This window comes from Protobothrops mucrosquamatus, unplaced genomic scaffold (genome assembly GCF_001527695.2).
Source record: "Protobothrops mucrosquamatus isolate PMUCROS unplaced genomic scaffold, P.Mucros_1.0 scaffold882, whole genome shotgun sequence".
NCBI classification, from domain to species: Eukaryota; Metazoa; Chordata; class Lepidosauria; order Squamata; family Viperidae; genus Protobothrops; species Protobothrops mucrosquamatus.
The window spans coordinates 49,390-63,278 of NW_015387136.1; the positions used below are offsets into that span (position 1 = coordinate 49,390).

The 13,889-nt window shown below is 43.7% G+C and overlaps 1 protein-coding gene across 1 annotated transcript in view; it reads left to right on the forward strand.

Annotated features, from left to right (window-relative positions):
- ARMC9 (armadillo repeat containing 9) overlaps nucleotides 1–13,889 on the forward strand; it is a gene marked incomplete at its 5' end in the record, with an annotated part of 104,608 nt that overhangs the window by 49,383 nt on the left and 41,336 nt on the right. Inside the window, 3 exons of the mRNA XM_029284744.1 lie at nucleotides 910–984; nucleotides 4,399–4,489; nucleotides 6,481–6,539. Coding sequence (XP_029140577.1) covers nucleotides 910–984; nucleotides 4,399–4,489; nucleotides 6,481–6,539 — 225 coding nt within the window. The remainder of the gene's footprint in view (nucleotides 1–909; nucleotides 985–4,398; nucleotides 4,490–6,480; nucleotides 6,540–13,889) is intronic.

Genomic DNA, 13,889 nt, shown 5'->3' on the forward strand with positions numbered 1-13,889 from the left:
CTCTTCTTCCTTCCTCCTCCTGCTCTTCTTCTTTCCTCTTCCTTCTCCTCCTCTTCCTTCCTTCCTCCACCTCCTCCTCTTCTTCCTTACTTCCTCCTTTTCTTCCTCCTCCTCTTCTTTCCTCTTCCTCCTCCTCTTCCTTCCTCCTTTCCTTTCCTTCCTCCTCCTCTCCCTCCTTTCCTCCACCTCCTCCTCCTTCTCTTCCTCCTTCCTCCTCCTCCTCCTCCTTCCTTCCTCCTTTCCTTTCCTTCTTCCTCCTCCTCCTGTTCCTTCCTTCCTCCTTCTCTTCCTTCTTCCTCCTCCCCCTCCTCCTCCTCCTTCCTTCCTCCTTTCCTTTCCTGTTTTTATTTTTAGATATATATATATTTATTAATTTTTTACAATCACAAGTGCTTAATATTTTATCAGCAACATATTCTGGGTTCCAACATTTAACTTACTAATACATGTTAAATTCCTTTCTCTCTACCTCGTTTTTCTAGCCATTTTAAAAAAGTATCCCATGTTCTAAAATAAACTGAATCTTCTTTCTCTTTCATTTTCAGTTTTCCTTTCCTTTCATTTCCCATTCCTCCCTCCTTCCCTCTTTCCTTCCTTCCTTCCTTTCCTTTCCTTTCCCATTCCTCCTTCCTTCCTTCCTTCCTTCCTTCCTTCCTTCCTTCCTTTCCTTTCCTTTCCTTTCCCATTCCTCCCTCCTTCCCTCCTTCCTTCCTCTTCCTTTCCTTTCCCATTCCTCCTTCCTTCCTTCCTTCCTTCCTTCCTTTCCTTTCTTTTCCTTTCCTTTCCCCCCCCTCCTCCTCCTCCCATCAGGTATTCTTTAAAAACTCGGCTTGTGTCCCCCAGACCTGGGGGAGAGATGAGGGGCGGATCCCCTTTGAATGGTGGTTCCTTTTATCTCCTTTCTTGCAGATTCATCCCTATGTGAACGGAGCCCTTTATAGCATCCTTGCAATTCCATCCATAAGAGAGGAAGCTCGAGCGATGGTAAGAGGCCAAAAGGTTTTTGGATATTCAATGGGCCAGACCATTGTTTCTCAACCTGGCGACTTGAAGATGCGTGGACTTCAACTCCCAGAATTCCCTAGCCAGCATGGCTGGCTGGGGAATTTTGGGCCTGAAGTCCAACCCACGTTCAAATCGCCAAGGTTGAGAAACACTGGGCTAGACTAACAACAGCCAAGCACAGGAACCAGCTATGTAGAAGGGTTGTTTTCTTATAGACGTTTCATTACCAAACTGGGTAACATCATCAGTGCTAGGAGGGAGTGAGGTTTATTCTCATTTTATATACAACTGGCTTGCCTTCTCAGTGTTAGTGGGAGGGGTCTTGGTAGTTCCTTGATTAGGCTGTTGTTGATGTTCATTCTTCGTGAAGAGGTTTTAGAATAGGATGGGATGGGATGGGATGGGATGGGATGGGATAGGATAGAATAGAATAGAATAGAATAGAATAGAATAGAATAGAATAGAATAGAGCTGGAAGGGACCTTGGAGGTCTTCTAGTCCATCCCCCTGCTCAAGCAGGAGACCCTATACATCTCAGACAAATGACTGGCTAATCTCTTCTTAAAAACCTCCAGTGATGGAGCGCCCACAATTTCTGGTAGCAAGCTGTTCCACTGGCTAATTGTCCTCACTGTTAGGAACTTTCTCCTTAATTCCGGGTTGCTTCTCTCTTTGTTCAGTTTCCAACCGTTGTTTCTTGTCCTGCCTTCTGGTGCTTTGGTGAACAACCTGACCCCCTCTTCTTTGTGGCAGCCCCTCAAATACTGGAACGCTGCTATCGTGTCTCCCCTATTTCTTCTTTTCTTTAGACTAGCCGAACCCAAGTCCCGCAGCCGTTCTTCGTATGTTTCAGCCTCCAGGCCTTGGATCATCTCAGTTGCTCTTCTCTGAACTTTTTCCAAGGTCTCGACATCTTTTTGGTTTCCTTTTTAGATTTTGCATCGTGTCTTGTCAATGGTGTGCAGCTGTTGTTTATCTCTAGGTGCCTCTTGGTGGCTGGTGTGTCCTAACGCCGGAACTTCCAGGAATTCTCTGGCGTTGTTGAACTCAGATGCTCACATTTTCCCAGTTGAGTTTGTCCACGTGTTGTGAGATTGAGGAGTTTTCACCATCTCTTCCGTCTGCTCGGTGGTGTCCATGGATGCGCTCTGCTGGTCTTCCACCAGTCTGTCCTACGTAGTGGCTGTTACAAGGCTTAGACTCTGTGTAGTAAATGACTCCTGTTTTTTTTCCTTTTTCTTCTGGAGCTGCTGGGCTCTTGGGTTTACTTTGGATAGTGGTGGCGAACCTATGGCACGCGTGCCAGTGGCGGCACGCGGAGCCCTCTCTCTGGGCACGTGCCATCACCCCAGCAAACGTGGTCTCTAAAAGTTCACCATCACTGGCCTAAGGCCAGCCAGCCTGGAGCCGCCATTGGGGAGCCCACCATCCCACCCGCCAGAGACCCCCTGGATCTCCCCTAACCCTGCCCTGCCCGGCTTCCACAAGTGTCCCTCCCCATAAGCAACATCGAGGTGGCCATGCCCACCCCGGCCATGCCCACCCAGTCTGCCATGACTACTGCAGCCACACCCATCCAGTGGCCACGCCCACCCAGTCTGCCACGCCCATTGTAGCTGCGCCCGCCAAGTGGGCCACACCCACCCGGCACCCGGCTATACATAAGTGGGTTTGGGGTTGCCGTTTGGGCACTCGGTCTCTAAAAGGTTCTCCGTCACTGACTTCGGATACTTGGGAATAAGCGCCACGGAAAAGAGAGGGTGGCTTTTATTTGTTATTGTGGCCGTGCCTCGTGACGAATGGGGCAGGCGATAAATTTTCCATCCTGCAGAAATGCTGCTGGCTATCTAGGAAAGATAACTTTCCCGCCGCTAAAACCCGTCGGACAAAAGCCGGAATCCGTCCCGATTTGTACAGAAGCTGATATCTCGCCCGATGCGTCCAGCTCTCACTTTCCCGGCCATTATGTGGGATCAATTTCAGTGTAAAGCTTGATGGATGCGCCCTGCACTTTGGGGAGATGCTTATCCCCCCACGCCTGTTTTCAAAGGCTATCTCTGAAGACACAGGGTTTTTTAATGGGCGGCTCAAATGGCACTTTGTTTTTTTTGTTTTTGTTTTTTTTCAATTGCCGGTCATTGATCGGCTTTGAAAGGGGTTGTCATTTTGTTTAGAACACAAAACAGCCCGCAAGAGAAGCTCTTGGTTTTTGCCATTAATTCGAAGGGGAATTTTATTAGCGACGATGCAGAGCAAAAAAAAACGGGCAAGCAGGAACAAAATTCCCACCAGGGAGGATCACTTTGTGGGGGATCACTGTGATAATCACAAAGCCATCAGTTCCTCCGTGGTCTTTAATTCTTTGCAAAGAGCTTTGCAAAATCCAAATGTTCACTTAGAAGAGAATCTACGCAACTCAAGGTTGAAATGAGCGTGGCCGGCTGGGGAATTAATAATAATAATAATAACAACAACAATAACAATAATAATAATAATAATAATAATAATAAAAATTGGAAGGGACCTTGGAGGTCATCTAGTCCAACCCCCTGCTCAGGCAGAAAACCCTATACCATTTCACACAAATGGCTGTCCAGTCTCTTCTTAAAAACTTCCAGGGTTGGAGCATTCACCGCTTCTGGAGGCAGGTTGTTCCACTGGTTAATTGTTCTCACTGTCAGGAAGTTTCTCCTTAGTTCCAGGTGGCTTCTCTCCTTGGTGAGTTTCCACCCGTTGCTTCTCGTCCTGCCTTCAGGCGCTTTGGAGAATAGCTTGACTCTCTCTTCTTTGGGGCAGCCCCTGAGATATTGAAGTTGAAATCCAGTAATAATAATAATAATAATAATAATAATAATAATAATAATAATAATAATAATAGTAGTAGTAGTAGTAGTAGTAGTAGTAGTAGTAATAATAGTAATAATAGTAATAATAGTAAAATTGGAAGGGACCTCGGAGGTCATCTAGTCCAACCCCTGCTCAGGCAGGAAACCCTATACTATTTCGGACAAATGGCTGTCCAGTTTCTTCTTAAAAACCTCCAGTGTTGGAGCATTCACCGCTTCTGGAGGCAGGTTGTTCCACTGGTTAATTGTTCTGACTGTCAGGAAGTTTCTCCTTAGTTCTAGGTTGCTTCTCTCCTTGATGAGTTTCCACCCGTTGCTTCTTGTCCTGCCTTCAGGCGCTTTGGAGAAAAGCTTGACTCCCTCTTCTTTGGGGCAGCCCCTTAGACTTCGCCTTCTGTTTGTTCTGCAGACAGAAGCTCTCTGCTGGCTGTGCCCGTCTGCATGTACCCCAAGTGAACAGGCCTATTTGCGTCAGTGGCAGAGCGACCCCGGCCCAGGTCACCCCCTCGGATCAACTAACACCGGTTTGTTTTGCAACCCCGTGCAGGAAATGGAAGACATTCTCCGATGCTACATCGCGGAAGGAAATGCCGATATGATCCAGCAGATTGAGTTTATTATCAAGCAGCTGCAATCAGGTGAGAGGAAGGGCTGACACCAGCTCAGCGATAAAAAGATAAAAAGCTTCCTCAAAGTAGGTTTTATCACGGGTTCTCCACAAACCCGTTCACCTAACAGGAGGTCAGGTGTTAACCAAGAAATAAATTAACCTAACTTTTCAGTTCCTACGTTAGCCTTGCAAATCGTCAGCAACTCTTTTCCTAACTCTCGTTCCCGCTCGTCCTCAACTTACAAGCCGTCCATTTAGTGTCCGTTCGAAGTTACAATGGCACTGAAAGAAAAAAAAAAAGACTTAGGACCAATTTTTTTTCAGCCTTACCGCTCTTCCAGCGTCCCCAACGGTCACGGGATCAAAATGTGGACACTTGGCAACCTAGAGCAGAGCTTTTCAACCAGTGGTATGGGTACCCCCTGTGGTACATGGGCACCTGGCAGGAGGTACGTGACCATCCTAGAAAAGTGGTGGCGGGGGAGGGGAATGAGCTGAACCGGTGGCAGCACCGCACAAGCCTGAGCAAGAGACGGCTGGAGCTGCAGGGCTGTCAGGGCTCAGCGGAAGCCCCAGGATCAATGCCGCTTTCCAGCTGATCGGCGCTTCTTCGGGGCTGTCAGGGCTCAGCGGAAGCGTCAGGATCAGCACCAGGATCCAGCTGGAGCTCAGCACTGATCCTGGCGCTTCTGCTGAGCCCAGAAGAAGCGCCAATCAGCTGGAATGTTGCAGCATCTCCAGGGTCTTGTGATTTACATTCAGATGTTTGGCAACCGATTCATATTTATGACGGTCACAGTGTCCCAGGGTCATGTGAAGGGACCAAAACCTGTTGCAACCACCCAGCAGATGGGAGGAATAAAAACCAAACACCCCCCCACCCCACCCCCACTGCCAATCCTCAACAGAAATGCTCACAACAATGGATACCTCGGACAGGAGGAAGAGCGCCGCCGGGCGGGCAGGCAGGTGTCTTGCTCAGCTGTGGCTTGGGGGACACTTGTTTCAGTGCCATTATATCTTCAAACAGTCACTAAGCAAACTGTTGTAAGTCGAGGACTACCTATACTTTAACACTTCCCCCCCCCCTTTTTTGTTTTTTTGGTTTTTTTTGGTCATCAAATTTTTGACACCTTGCTGGGCGACTGGTGGGACTCGGATGTTGCCCTATCCTAAAAGTGGTACAATGGGTGAAAAGGTTGAAAAGCCCTGCCTTAGAGGCCTTGGACTTAGAACAACTTTATTCTCACTTTAAATGTACGCTAAGCGGCATACGTTGAAATGAGATTTCATTGCATCCAGCTCTCATAGGGTCACCCCCTCCCATATACACCGCGTAAACATGACCAAAAATAATAATAAAAAAATAAATGTATGCCTATACCCACCCACACACACACACACACACACACACACACACACATATGTGACCCAGAGAAACAACACAGTCTAGTTTGGACGTGAGTTCTAGTCCCGCCTTAGGCAGAAAAACCAGCTGGGTGACTTTGGGCCAATCACCAGGAGACGGTGAGTTCTAGTCCCGCCTTAGGCATGAAAGCCGGCTGGGTGATTTTGGACCAATCACTAGGAGATGGTGAGTTCTAGTCCCACTTTAGGCATTTAAGCCAGCTAGATGACTTTGGGCCAATCACCAGGAGACAGTGAGTTCTAGTCCCGCCTTAGGTATGAAAGCCGGCTGGGTGACTCTGGGCCAATCACCAGGAGACAGTGAGTTCTAGTCCTGCCTTAGGCATGACAGTTGGCTGGATAACTTTGGGCCAATCACCAGGAGACAGTGAGTTGTAGTCCCGCCTTAGGCATGAAAGCCAGCTGGGTGACTATAGATCAATCTCTCTGGGTCAGCCCAGCCCACCTTATAGGGTTGTTGTGGGGAAAACAGGAGGAGGAAAGACGATTAGGTATGTTCATCATCTCGAGTCTTTTATAAAAACAACAGAGGGAAAATTTAAAAAATGAGTTTCTGGGCTGATTTATGTGCTTTTATATGTTCCCTTATAGAAGATCCACAGGAAGACAGTGCAGAATCCGACGATGAGGAGAAGGAGGACAATGCTGAAGTAAGTATGGATGCAAAACCCTTGAAAAATCTAGATACAATCACAGCATAGAAGAGCTCCTTGCCCTTTATATGACCGTTTTCCACACTTAACAACATTCCAGCATCCGCAGGGTCGTGGGATCGCTGGGCAACTGACTCATATTTATGAACGTCAGGCTGTGTCCCAAGGTCAGCTGCGACCTTCTGAAAAGCAGAATTAATGGGGGGGGGGGGGAAGCCAGATTCTCTTAACAGCCGCCTTACTGACTTAACAACTGTAGCGCTTTGCTTAACAACCGTGTCACGAAAGGTCGTAAAATGGGGCAAATAACTCACTTAACAAATGTTTCACTTAGCAACAAAAAAAACCCTGGGCTTGACTGTGGCCGCATGTCGAGGGCTACCTGTACACGACCAGGAGGCTAGTAGGATCATTGCGTGAGTACGGGTCATAAATCCGTCATAAGTTTGAGCCACTGTTAAATGAACAGTTGTAAGTCGAGGGCTGTCTGTAATAATAATAATAATAAAGTTGGAAGGGACCTTGGAGGTCATCTAGTCCAGCCCCCTGCTCAGGCAGGAAAACCTATACCATTTCAGACAAATGGCTGTCCAGTCTCTTCTTAAAAACCTCCAGTGTTGGAGCATTCACCGCTTCTGGAGGCAGGTTGTTCCACTGGTTAATTGTAAGGAGTTAAGTTTCTGCAGCTGAAGGGCTGGAAGGAAAATAAATGAGATTAACGAGGTTTTCTAACCAGCTTTTTGTTTTATTTGAGAGGCTAAGGGTCATTTAAGCTGAGACTATTCAGTGGGGCCTCCTTGTCAAGCAGGATGTCAATCTCGACATCTTGCACCCAGAAGGCGAGAATTTTAATGGCGGTATTTAAAAACAGCAGTGCATTGTGAGTAATTCTTTCTAAGGGCAAATTGAGGACTTGTTTGTATCCCAGTCCAGCCTGCAGATAGTCTTCTTGCATAAAGATTAAACCAGAAACTTTCTTTTTTTAAAAAAAAAGAGTTTTATTGGTTTTTTCCCCCATCCATTCGGTAATATTTATTCAACAAACGTTGAATAAATACATATTTAGTTCCTAATCCTTTATTCTTTCCTCTAGCCATTGATAAAATAAGTCCCAAGTTTGGTCATATTCCGTTTCTTCTTTTTCTTTCAGTCTCATAATCGGTCTGTCCGTCTCTGCGCATTCTAGTATTTTTTTCTTAATTATTTCTTTTTAATTATTCCTTCCTTTTTCCAATATTGCGCAAATATAATTCTTGCCGCTGTTGTGACATGCAAAATCAAATATTTGTTTTTCTGGCATTATAACTAATAAAAAAAAGTTCAGGTTTAAAATCTACATGTTCTCCCAATATCTTTTCTAGCCAAACGTGTATCTTTTTCCAATAATTCTTTACTTTGTCACATGTTCACCAAACATGATAAGTGCCTGGCTTATGTTTACATTTCCAACATCTGTCTGACGTGTTTTTAAACATTTTTGCTAGTCTTGCTGGTGGCAAGTGCCATCTATAAAACATTTTACATAAATTTTCTTTGTAGGAAGTTGATCTTGTCAATTTGTAATTTCTTTCCCATAAATTTTGCCATTTTTCTAGTTCTGTGTTGTATCCAAAAATTTTCGCCCATCTTATCATTGTTTCTTTAACTTGTTAGCTTTCCATTTTCAATGTTAATAAGAAATTATACATTTTCTTAATTAGTTTCTTATCAGAAGTTAACAATGTCTTATCAAACCCAGTTTGTTCCTTATAAAATTCATGCAGTTTAACATCTTATGAATATTTAGCTTGCATTTGTAACTGTGCCCACCATGATAAATTGATACCCTGATTTTCCATTTCTTGTTTAGATTTTAAATTCCCTTCAGAATTTAGAATATCTCTATATGTCCAGATTTTTTCAAAGTCCACTACATTTGGGTGTGCAAATGCTTCCATTGTTGACAACCACCCTGGAATTTTCGAATATATTTTACATTTTATTTTTCCCCATGTTGTTAATAATGCATTTCTTATATAGTGATTTTGGAAGTATTTATGAATTTTATTTTTTCCGTACCATAAAAAAGCGTGCCACCCCAATTGTAAATCATGCCCCTCCATATATAACAGCCTTTTGTTTCTAAGAGTTATTCATTCTTTTACCCATGTTAATGCAGATGCTTGATAATATAAAACCCACTCTGGTAAACCAAAACCTCCATTTTCCTTGGCATCTTGTAACATTTTCATCTTAATTCTAGCTTTCTTTCCTTGCCAAATAAATTTCAAAATTAATGAATTTAAATCTTCAAAAAATTTTTTTTCAAGTTTTATAGATATTGTTTGGAATAAAAATAAGATTTTCGGTAGTATGTTCATTTTCACTGTAGCAATTCTTCCTAATATTGACAATATTGACACTCTTTTATCGTTGAACATCTTGCTGTTAAATATATTCCCAGATATTTGACCTTTTTAATTATTTGCAATTCTATTTTTTCCAACATTTGTGGGTTTTGTTGTTGTTTATCTGTAAGATTTTTAACTTATTACTTTGGTTTTTTCTCTGTTTATTTTCAGTCCTGCCATTTCTCCAGATTGTTCTATCTTTCCCAGTAGTTTAGGAATCATCTCCAAAGGTTCTTCTAAAATAAATACCAAATCATCAGCAAATGCTTATAATTTATATGTTTCACCTTTTATTTCTAGTCCTTTAATTTCTGTATCTTGTCTAATATTTCTGTTTAGAACTTACAAGGTCAAAATAAATAATAATGGAGATAATGGACATCCTTGCCTTGTACCTTTTTTTATCTCAAAGTTCTCAGTATAATTTCCATTCACAATCATTCTCGCTGTTTGTTTATTGTATATTGTTTTAATCATATTTATAAAGTTCTGTCCAAAGTCCATTATTTTTAATTACTGAATCATAAATTGCCAGGAAACGTTATCGAATGCCTTTTGGGCATCTAGAAATATTAGCGCCAGATGTTTCCCTGGATGTAATTCATAATATTCCAATACATCCATTATCACTCTTAAATTATTTTTAATTTGTCTCTTTGGTAAAAAAAAAAAACCATTTTGGTCTGAATGTATAAATTCAGTTAAGAATCTTTTCAGTCTCTCTGCCATTATTGAAGTAAAAATTTTATAATCCACATTTAGTAACGATATCGGTCTATAATTTTTTATCTGTGTCAAATCTAAATCTTCTTTTGGTATAAGGGTAATATTTGCTTCTATCCATGTACTTGGGAGTTTAGCCTCCAACAAAAGTTAAGTGCAAACATCTTTCAACGGTTCACTTAATATATCTTGTAAAGCTTTATATAACTCTGCCGGTCGTCCATCTGGCCCCGGTGTTTTCTCGTTTTGTTTTGTTTTTTTTTTGTCTTCTTATGGCCTCTGTTATTTCCATCATTGTTATTTTTTCCTCTAACATAGTCTTACAGGTTTCTGAAATTATTTTCTTCCAGATATTGAGTCATTCTCTCTCTTGGAATTTGTTCTATATTATACAATTTCTTATAACAGTCTTCAATTATCTTTTTTATTTCTTCATTTTTAAATTGTAGGCAACCTTTTTCAACTTCATAATTTACTTGGACTTCAGTAAGGCATTTGATAAAGTAGATCACAACCTACTACTCAATAAGATAGAAAAATGTGGGTTAGACAGCATCACCACCAGATGGATCTGTAGCTGGCTGACCAGCCGTACTCAGCATGTGGTCGTCAATGGAACCACATCTACATGGAGGGAAGTGTGTAGTGGGGTGCCCCAGGGCTCTGTTCTGGGCCCAGTGCTCTTCAACACCTTCATCAACGATTTGGACGAGGGGATAGATGGGGAACTCATCAAATTTGCAGACGACACCAAGCTGGCAGGAATAGCCAACACTCCAGATGTTACAGGCTTAAGATACAGGAGGATCTGGACAGACTTGAACACTGGGTGCTATCTAACAAAATGAAATTCAATGGAAGTTGAAGTCCACAAGTCTTAAAATTGCCAAGTTTGAAGACCCCTGTTATAAATGAACAAAACTAATGACTTAGGACCTGTTCACACTTACGACCGTTGCAGCCTCACGTGATCAAAATTCGGACGCTTGGCAACTGGTGTGTACTGTATTTACGGACTCAATTGTGGTTGTAAGTCAAGGATTACCTATAGATCTTACCCTAAGGGCTTTTTAAGGTTAAAACAATCAATTTCTACCATTTTTAAAAAAAAACTTAACGACATAGCTCATCTCAGCCCCCTTTTTGTCACGTTGTTGCTTCCGTTCAGTTCCTTTTCTCATTTGTTTGAATATTCCACCCGGGCGGGACTCACTTATTACATGGAATGACATCGTTAACGCTTTATGAGATTTAAGTCCCAGTATAAAATCAGAAGCTGTCAAACCGGTCGATGTCACCGGAGAAAAGAGAATAAGGGCAACGGAGATCCTTCAAAAAAAACGTTTGAGCAATATAATGTCGGTTAATTAATCCTCTAAAACCGTGTCGCTTAATTAATCATCTCAAAAAAAGGAGAGGTTTGAGTCACTGTCAGACAAAACATTGACTTTTTCATTCTTTGCATTAAACCAACTTTTTCTGCTTGTTTTGTTGAGAAGCTGGCCATTTCAATTAGCCAATTAGTTTGCATTTTGAAGCTTTTGAGTAACAAAAGGGCTTGCGTGATTTGCTCAGTCCGTGTTCTACATTTACAATATTAATTTTGAATTGGTACTCAAGATGACTTGCAAAAAAAGAATGGGATGAGACAGGATTTCCGTACAGCCGTCGCGGGGAAAAACACATCACTCCTTAGCTACGAAAGGGCCAAGGTCACGGATCTCTGCAGATCTGCAGACCCAGACTAGAATAGAATAGAATAGAGCTGGAAGGGACCTTGGAGGTCTTCTAGTCCAGCCCCCTGCTCAAGCAGGAGGATCTATACCATCTCAGACAAGTGACTGTCTAGTCTCTTCTTAAAAATCTCCAGTGATAGAGTGCCCACGACTTCTGGTGGCAAGCTGTTCCACTGGTTAATTGTCCTCACAGTCAGGAAGTTTCTCCTTAATTGCAGGTTGCTTCTCTCTTTGACCAGTTTCCATCCATTGTTTCTCGTCCTTCCCTCTGGTGCTTTGGAGAATAATTTGACCCCCTCTTCTTTGTGGCAGCCCCTCAGATACTGGAACACTGCTATCATGTCTCCCCTATTCCTTCTTTTCTTTTTCTTTGTAAAAGTTTTTATTAGTTTTTTCCCCCTTACATTCAGTAATAATTTTTCAACCAACGTGCTGCCTGAGTTTACATTCGCTAATACATATTTAATTCCTAATCCTTTATTCTTTCCTTTAGCCATCAATAAAATGTCCCAAGTTTGATCATATTCCGTTTTTTCTTTTTCTTTCAGTCTCATAGTCTGTCCATCTCTGCGCATTCTAGTATTTTTTTTAATTATTTCTTCATCTGATGGTATTACTTCATTTTTCCAGTATTCCTTCTTTTCTTTAGACCAGCCAAACCCAAGTCCTGCAGCCGTTCTTCGTATGTTTCAGCCTCCAGGCCTTTCATCATCTTAGTGGCTCTTCTTTGATTTTTTTTCCAGCACTAAGCACTGTATAGGGCAGGGGTAGGCAACCTTGGCTCTTTTATGACTCGTGGACTTCAACTCCCAGAATTCCTGAGCCAGCCTGGCTCAGCTTGGAAGCCTCTCCCTTTCCCCTCAGCGTGGCTGGCTCAGGAATTCTGGGAGTTGAAGTCCACCAGTCATAAAAGAGCCAAGGTTGCCTACCCCTGCTCTAGGCCTAGGCCGCTCTATGACTCGTGGACTTCAACTCCCAGAATTCCTGAGCCAGCCACGCTGAGGGGAAAGGGAGAGGTTTCCAAGCTGAGCCATGCTGGCTGAGGAATTCTGGGAGTTGAAGTCCACAAGTCATGAGGGGGCCATAGTTACCTCACGCTGGCTGAGGAATTCTGGGAGTTGAAGTCCGCGAGTCATAAAAGAGCCGAGGTTGCCCACCCCTGGTATAGGTAGTTCTTGACTTACGAACCCAATGGAGCCCCGGATTTCTGTTGCTAAATGAGACTTTCGTTAAGTGATTTCCCCCTCCCCCATTTTTACAACTTTTCTTGCCAAAGTTGTTAAGCGAATCGTTGCATATGTTAAGTCAGCAACCCAGTCTGGACTAGATGACCTCCAAGGTCCCTTCCAACTTTTTTTTGATGATGATGATGATGATGATGATGATGATGATGATGATGATGATGAAGAACCGGTGGCAGCACTGCAGAAGCCTGAGCGAGAGATGGCTGGAGCTGCAGGGCTGTCAGGGCTCAGCGGAAGCCCCAGGATCAGCGCCAGGCTCCAGCTGGACCTCGGCGCTGATCCTGGCACTTCCGCTGAGCCCAGAAGAAGCACCAATCAGCTGGAATGTTGCAGCATTGCCAGAGTCTTGTGATTTACATTCAGATGCTTGGCAACTGATTCATATTTATGACGGTCACAGTGTCCCAGGGTCATGTGAAGGGACCAAAACCTCCTGCAACCACCCAGCAGACGGGGGGAATAAAAACCAAACACCCCCCCCACCCCACCTCCGCTGCCAATCCTCAACAGAAATGCTCACAACAATGGAAACCTCGGACAGGAGGAAGAGTGCGGCCAGGCGGGCAGGCAGGTGTCTTGCTCGGCTGTGGCTTGGGGGGCACTTTTTTCAGTGCCATTGTAACTTCAAACAGTCACTAAGCGAACTGTTGTAAGTCAAGGACTACCTGTATTTCATCACTTTTTTCCTTTTTCTTTTTTTTTTTTGGTCATCAATTTTTTGACACCTTGCTGGTGGTGCTCGGATGTTGCCATATCCTAAAAGTGGTACAATGGGTGAAAAGATTGAAAAGCCCTGGACTAGATGACCTCCAAGGTCCTTCTCCGGCTTTGTTATCCTGTTGTCAGAAGGCCGAGCCGTCCCAGAGCTAATCTTTGCCTTACACAACTGATCCCTTCCAGCCCTCGGGTTCTACCTTCTACGTCACAGACCATCGCAACGATCCAGGATCTCCATTCTCTTCCCTCTCGGCTCGCCCTGTGCGAAGTTGTGCCTTCCGGGTTCAACACCCACAACCGCAGGAGAGCTTTCCTGTATTTCCTGCAGACAGACAGATGCTTATCCAGAGTTTGGCAAGTCCACAGCCAGGAGGCTCCCATACCTGCCCGTTCACGATTTGAAGGGCAGTTGGGCTTCTCCCCTGCTTCCCATCAGGAAACATCTGAGGCGGCTGCTCTTGGCTGGGACGGCTCGGCCTCAGGATGACAAAGCCGGAAAGGAGGTCATCTAGTCCAACCCCCAGCTCAAGCAGGAGA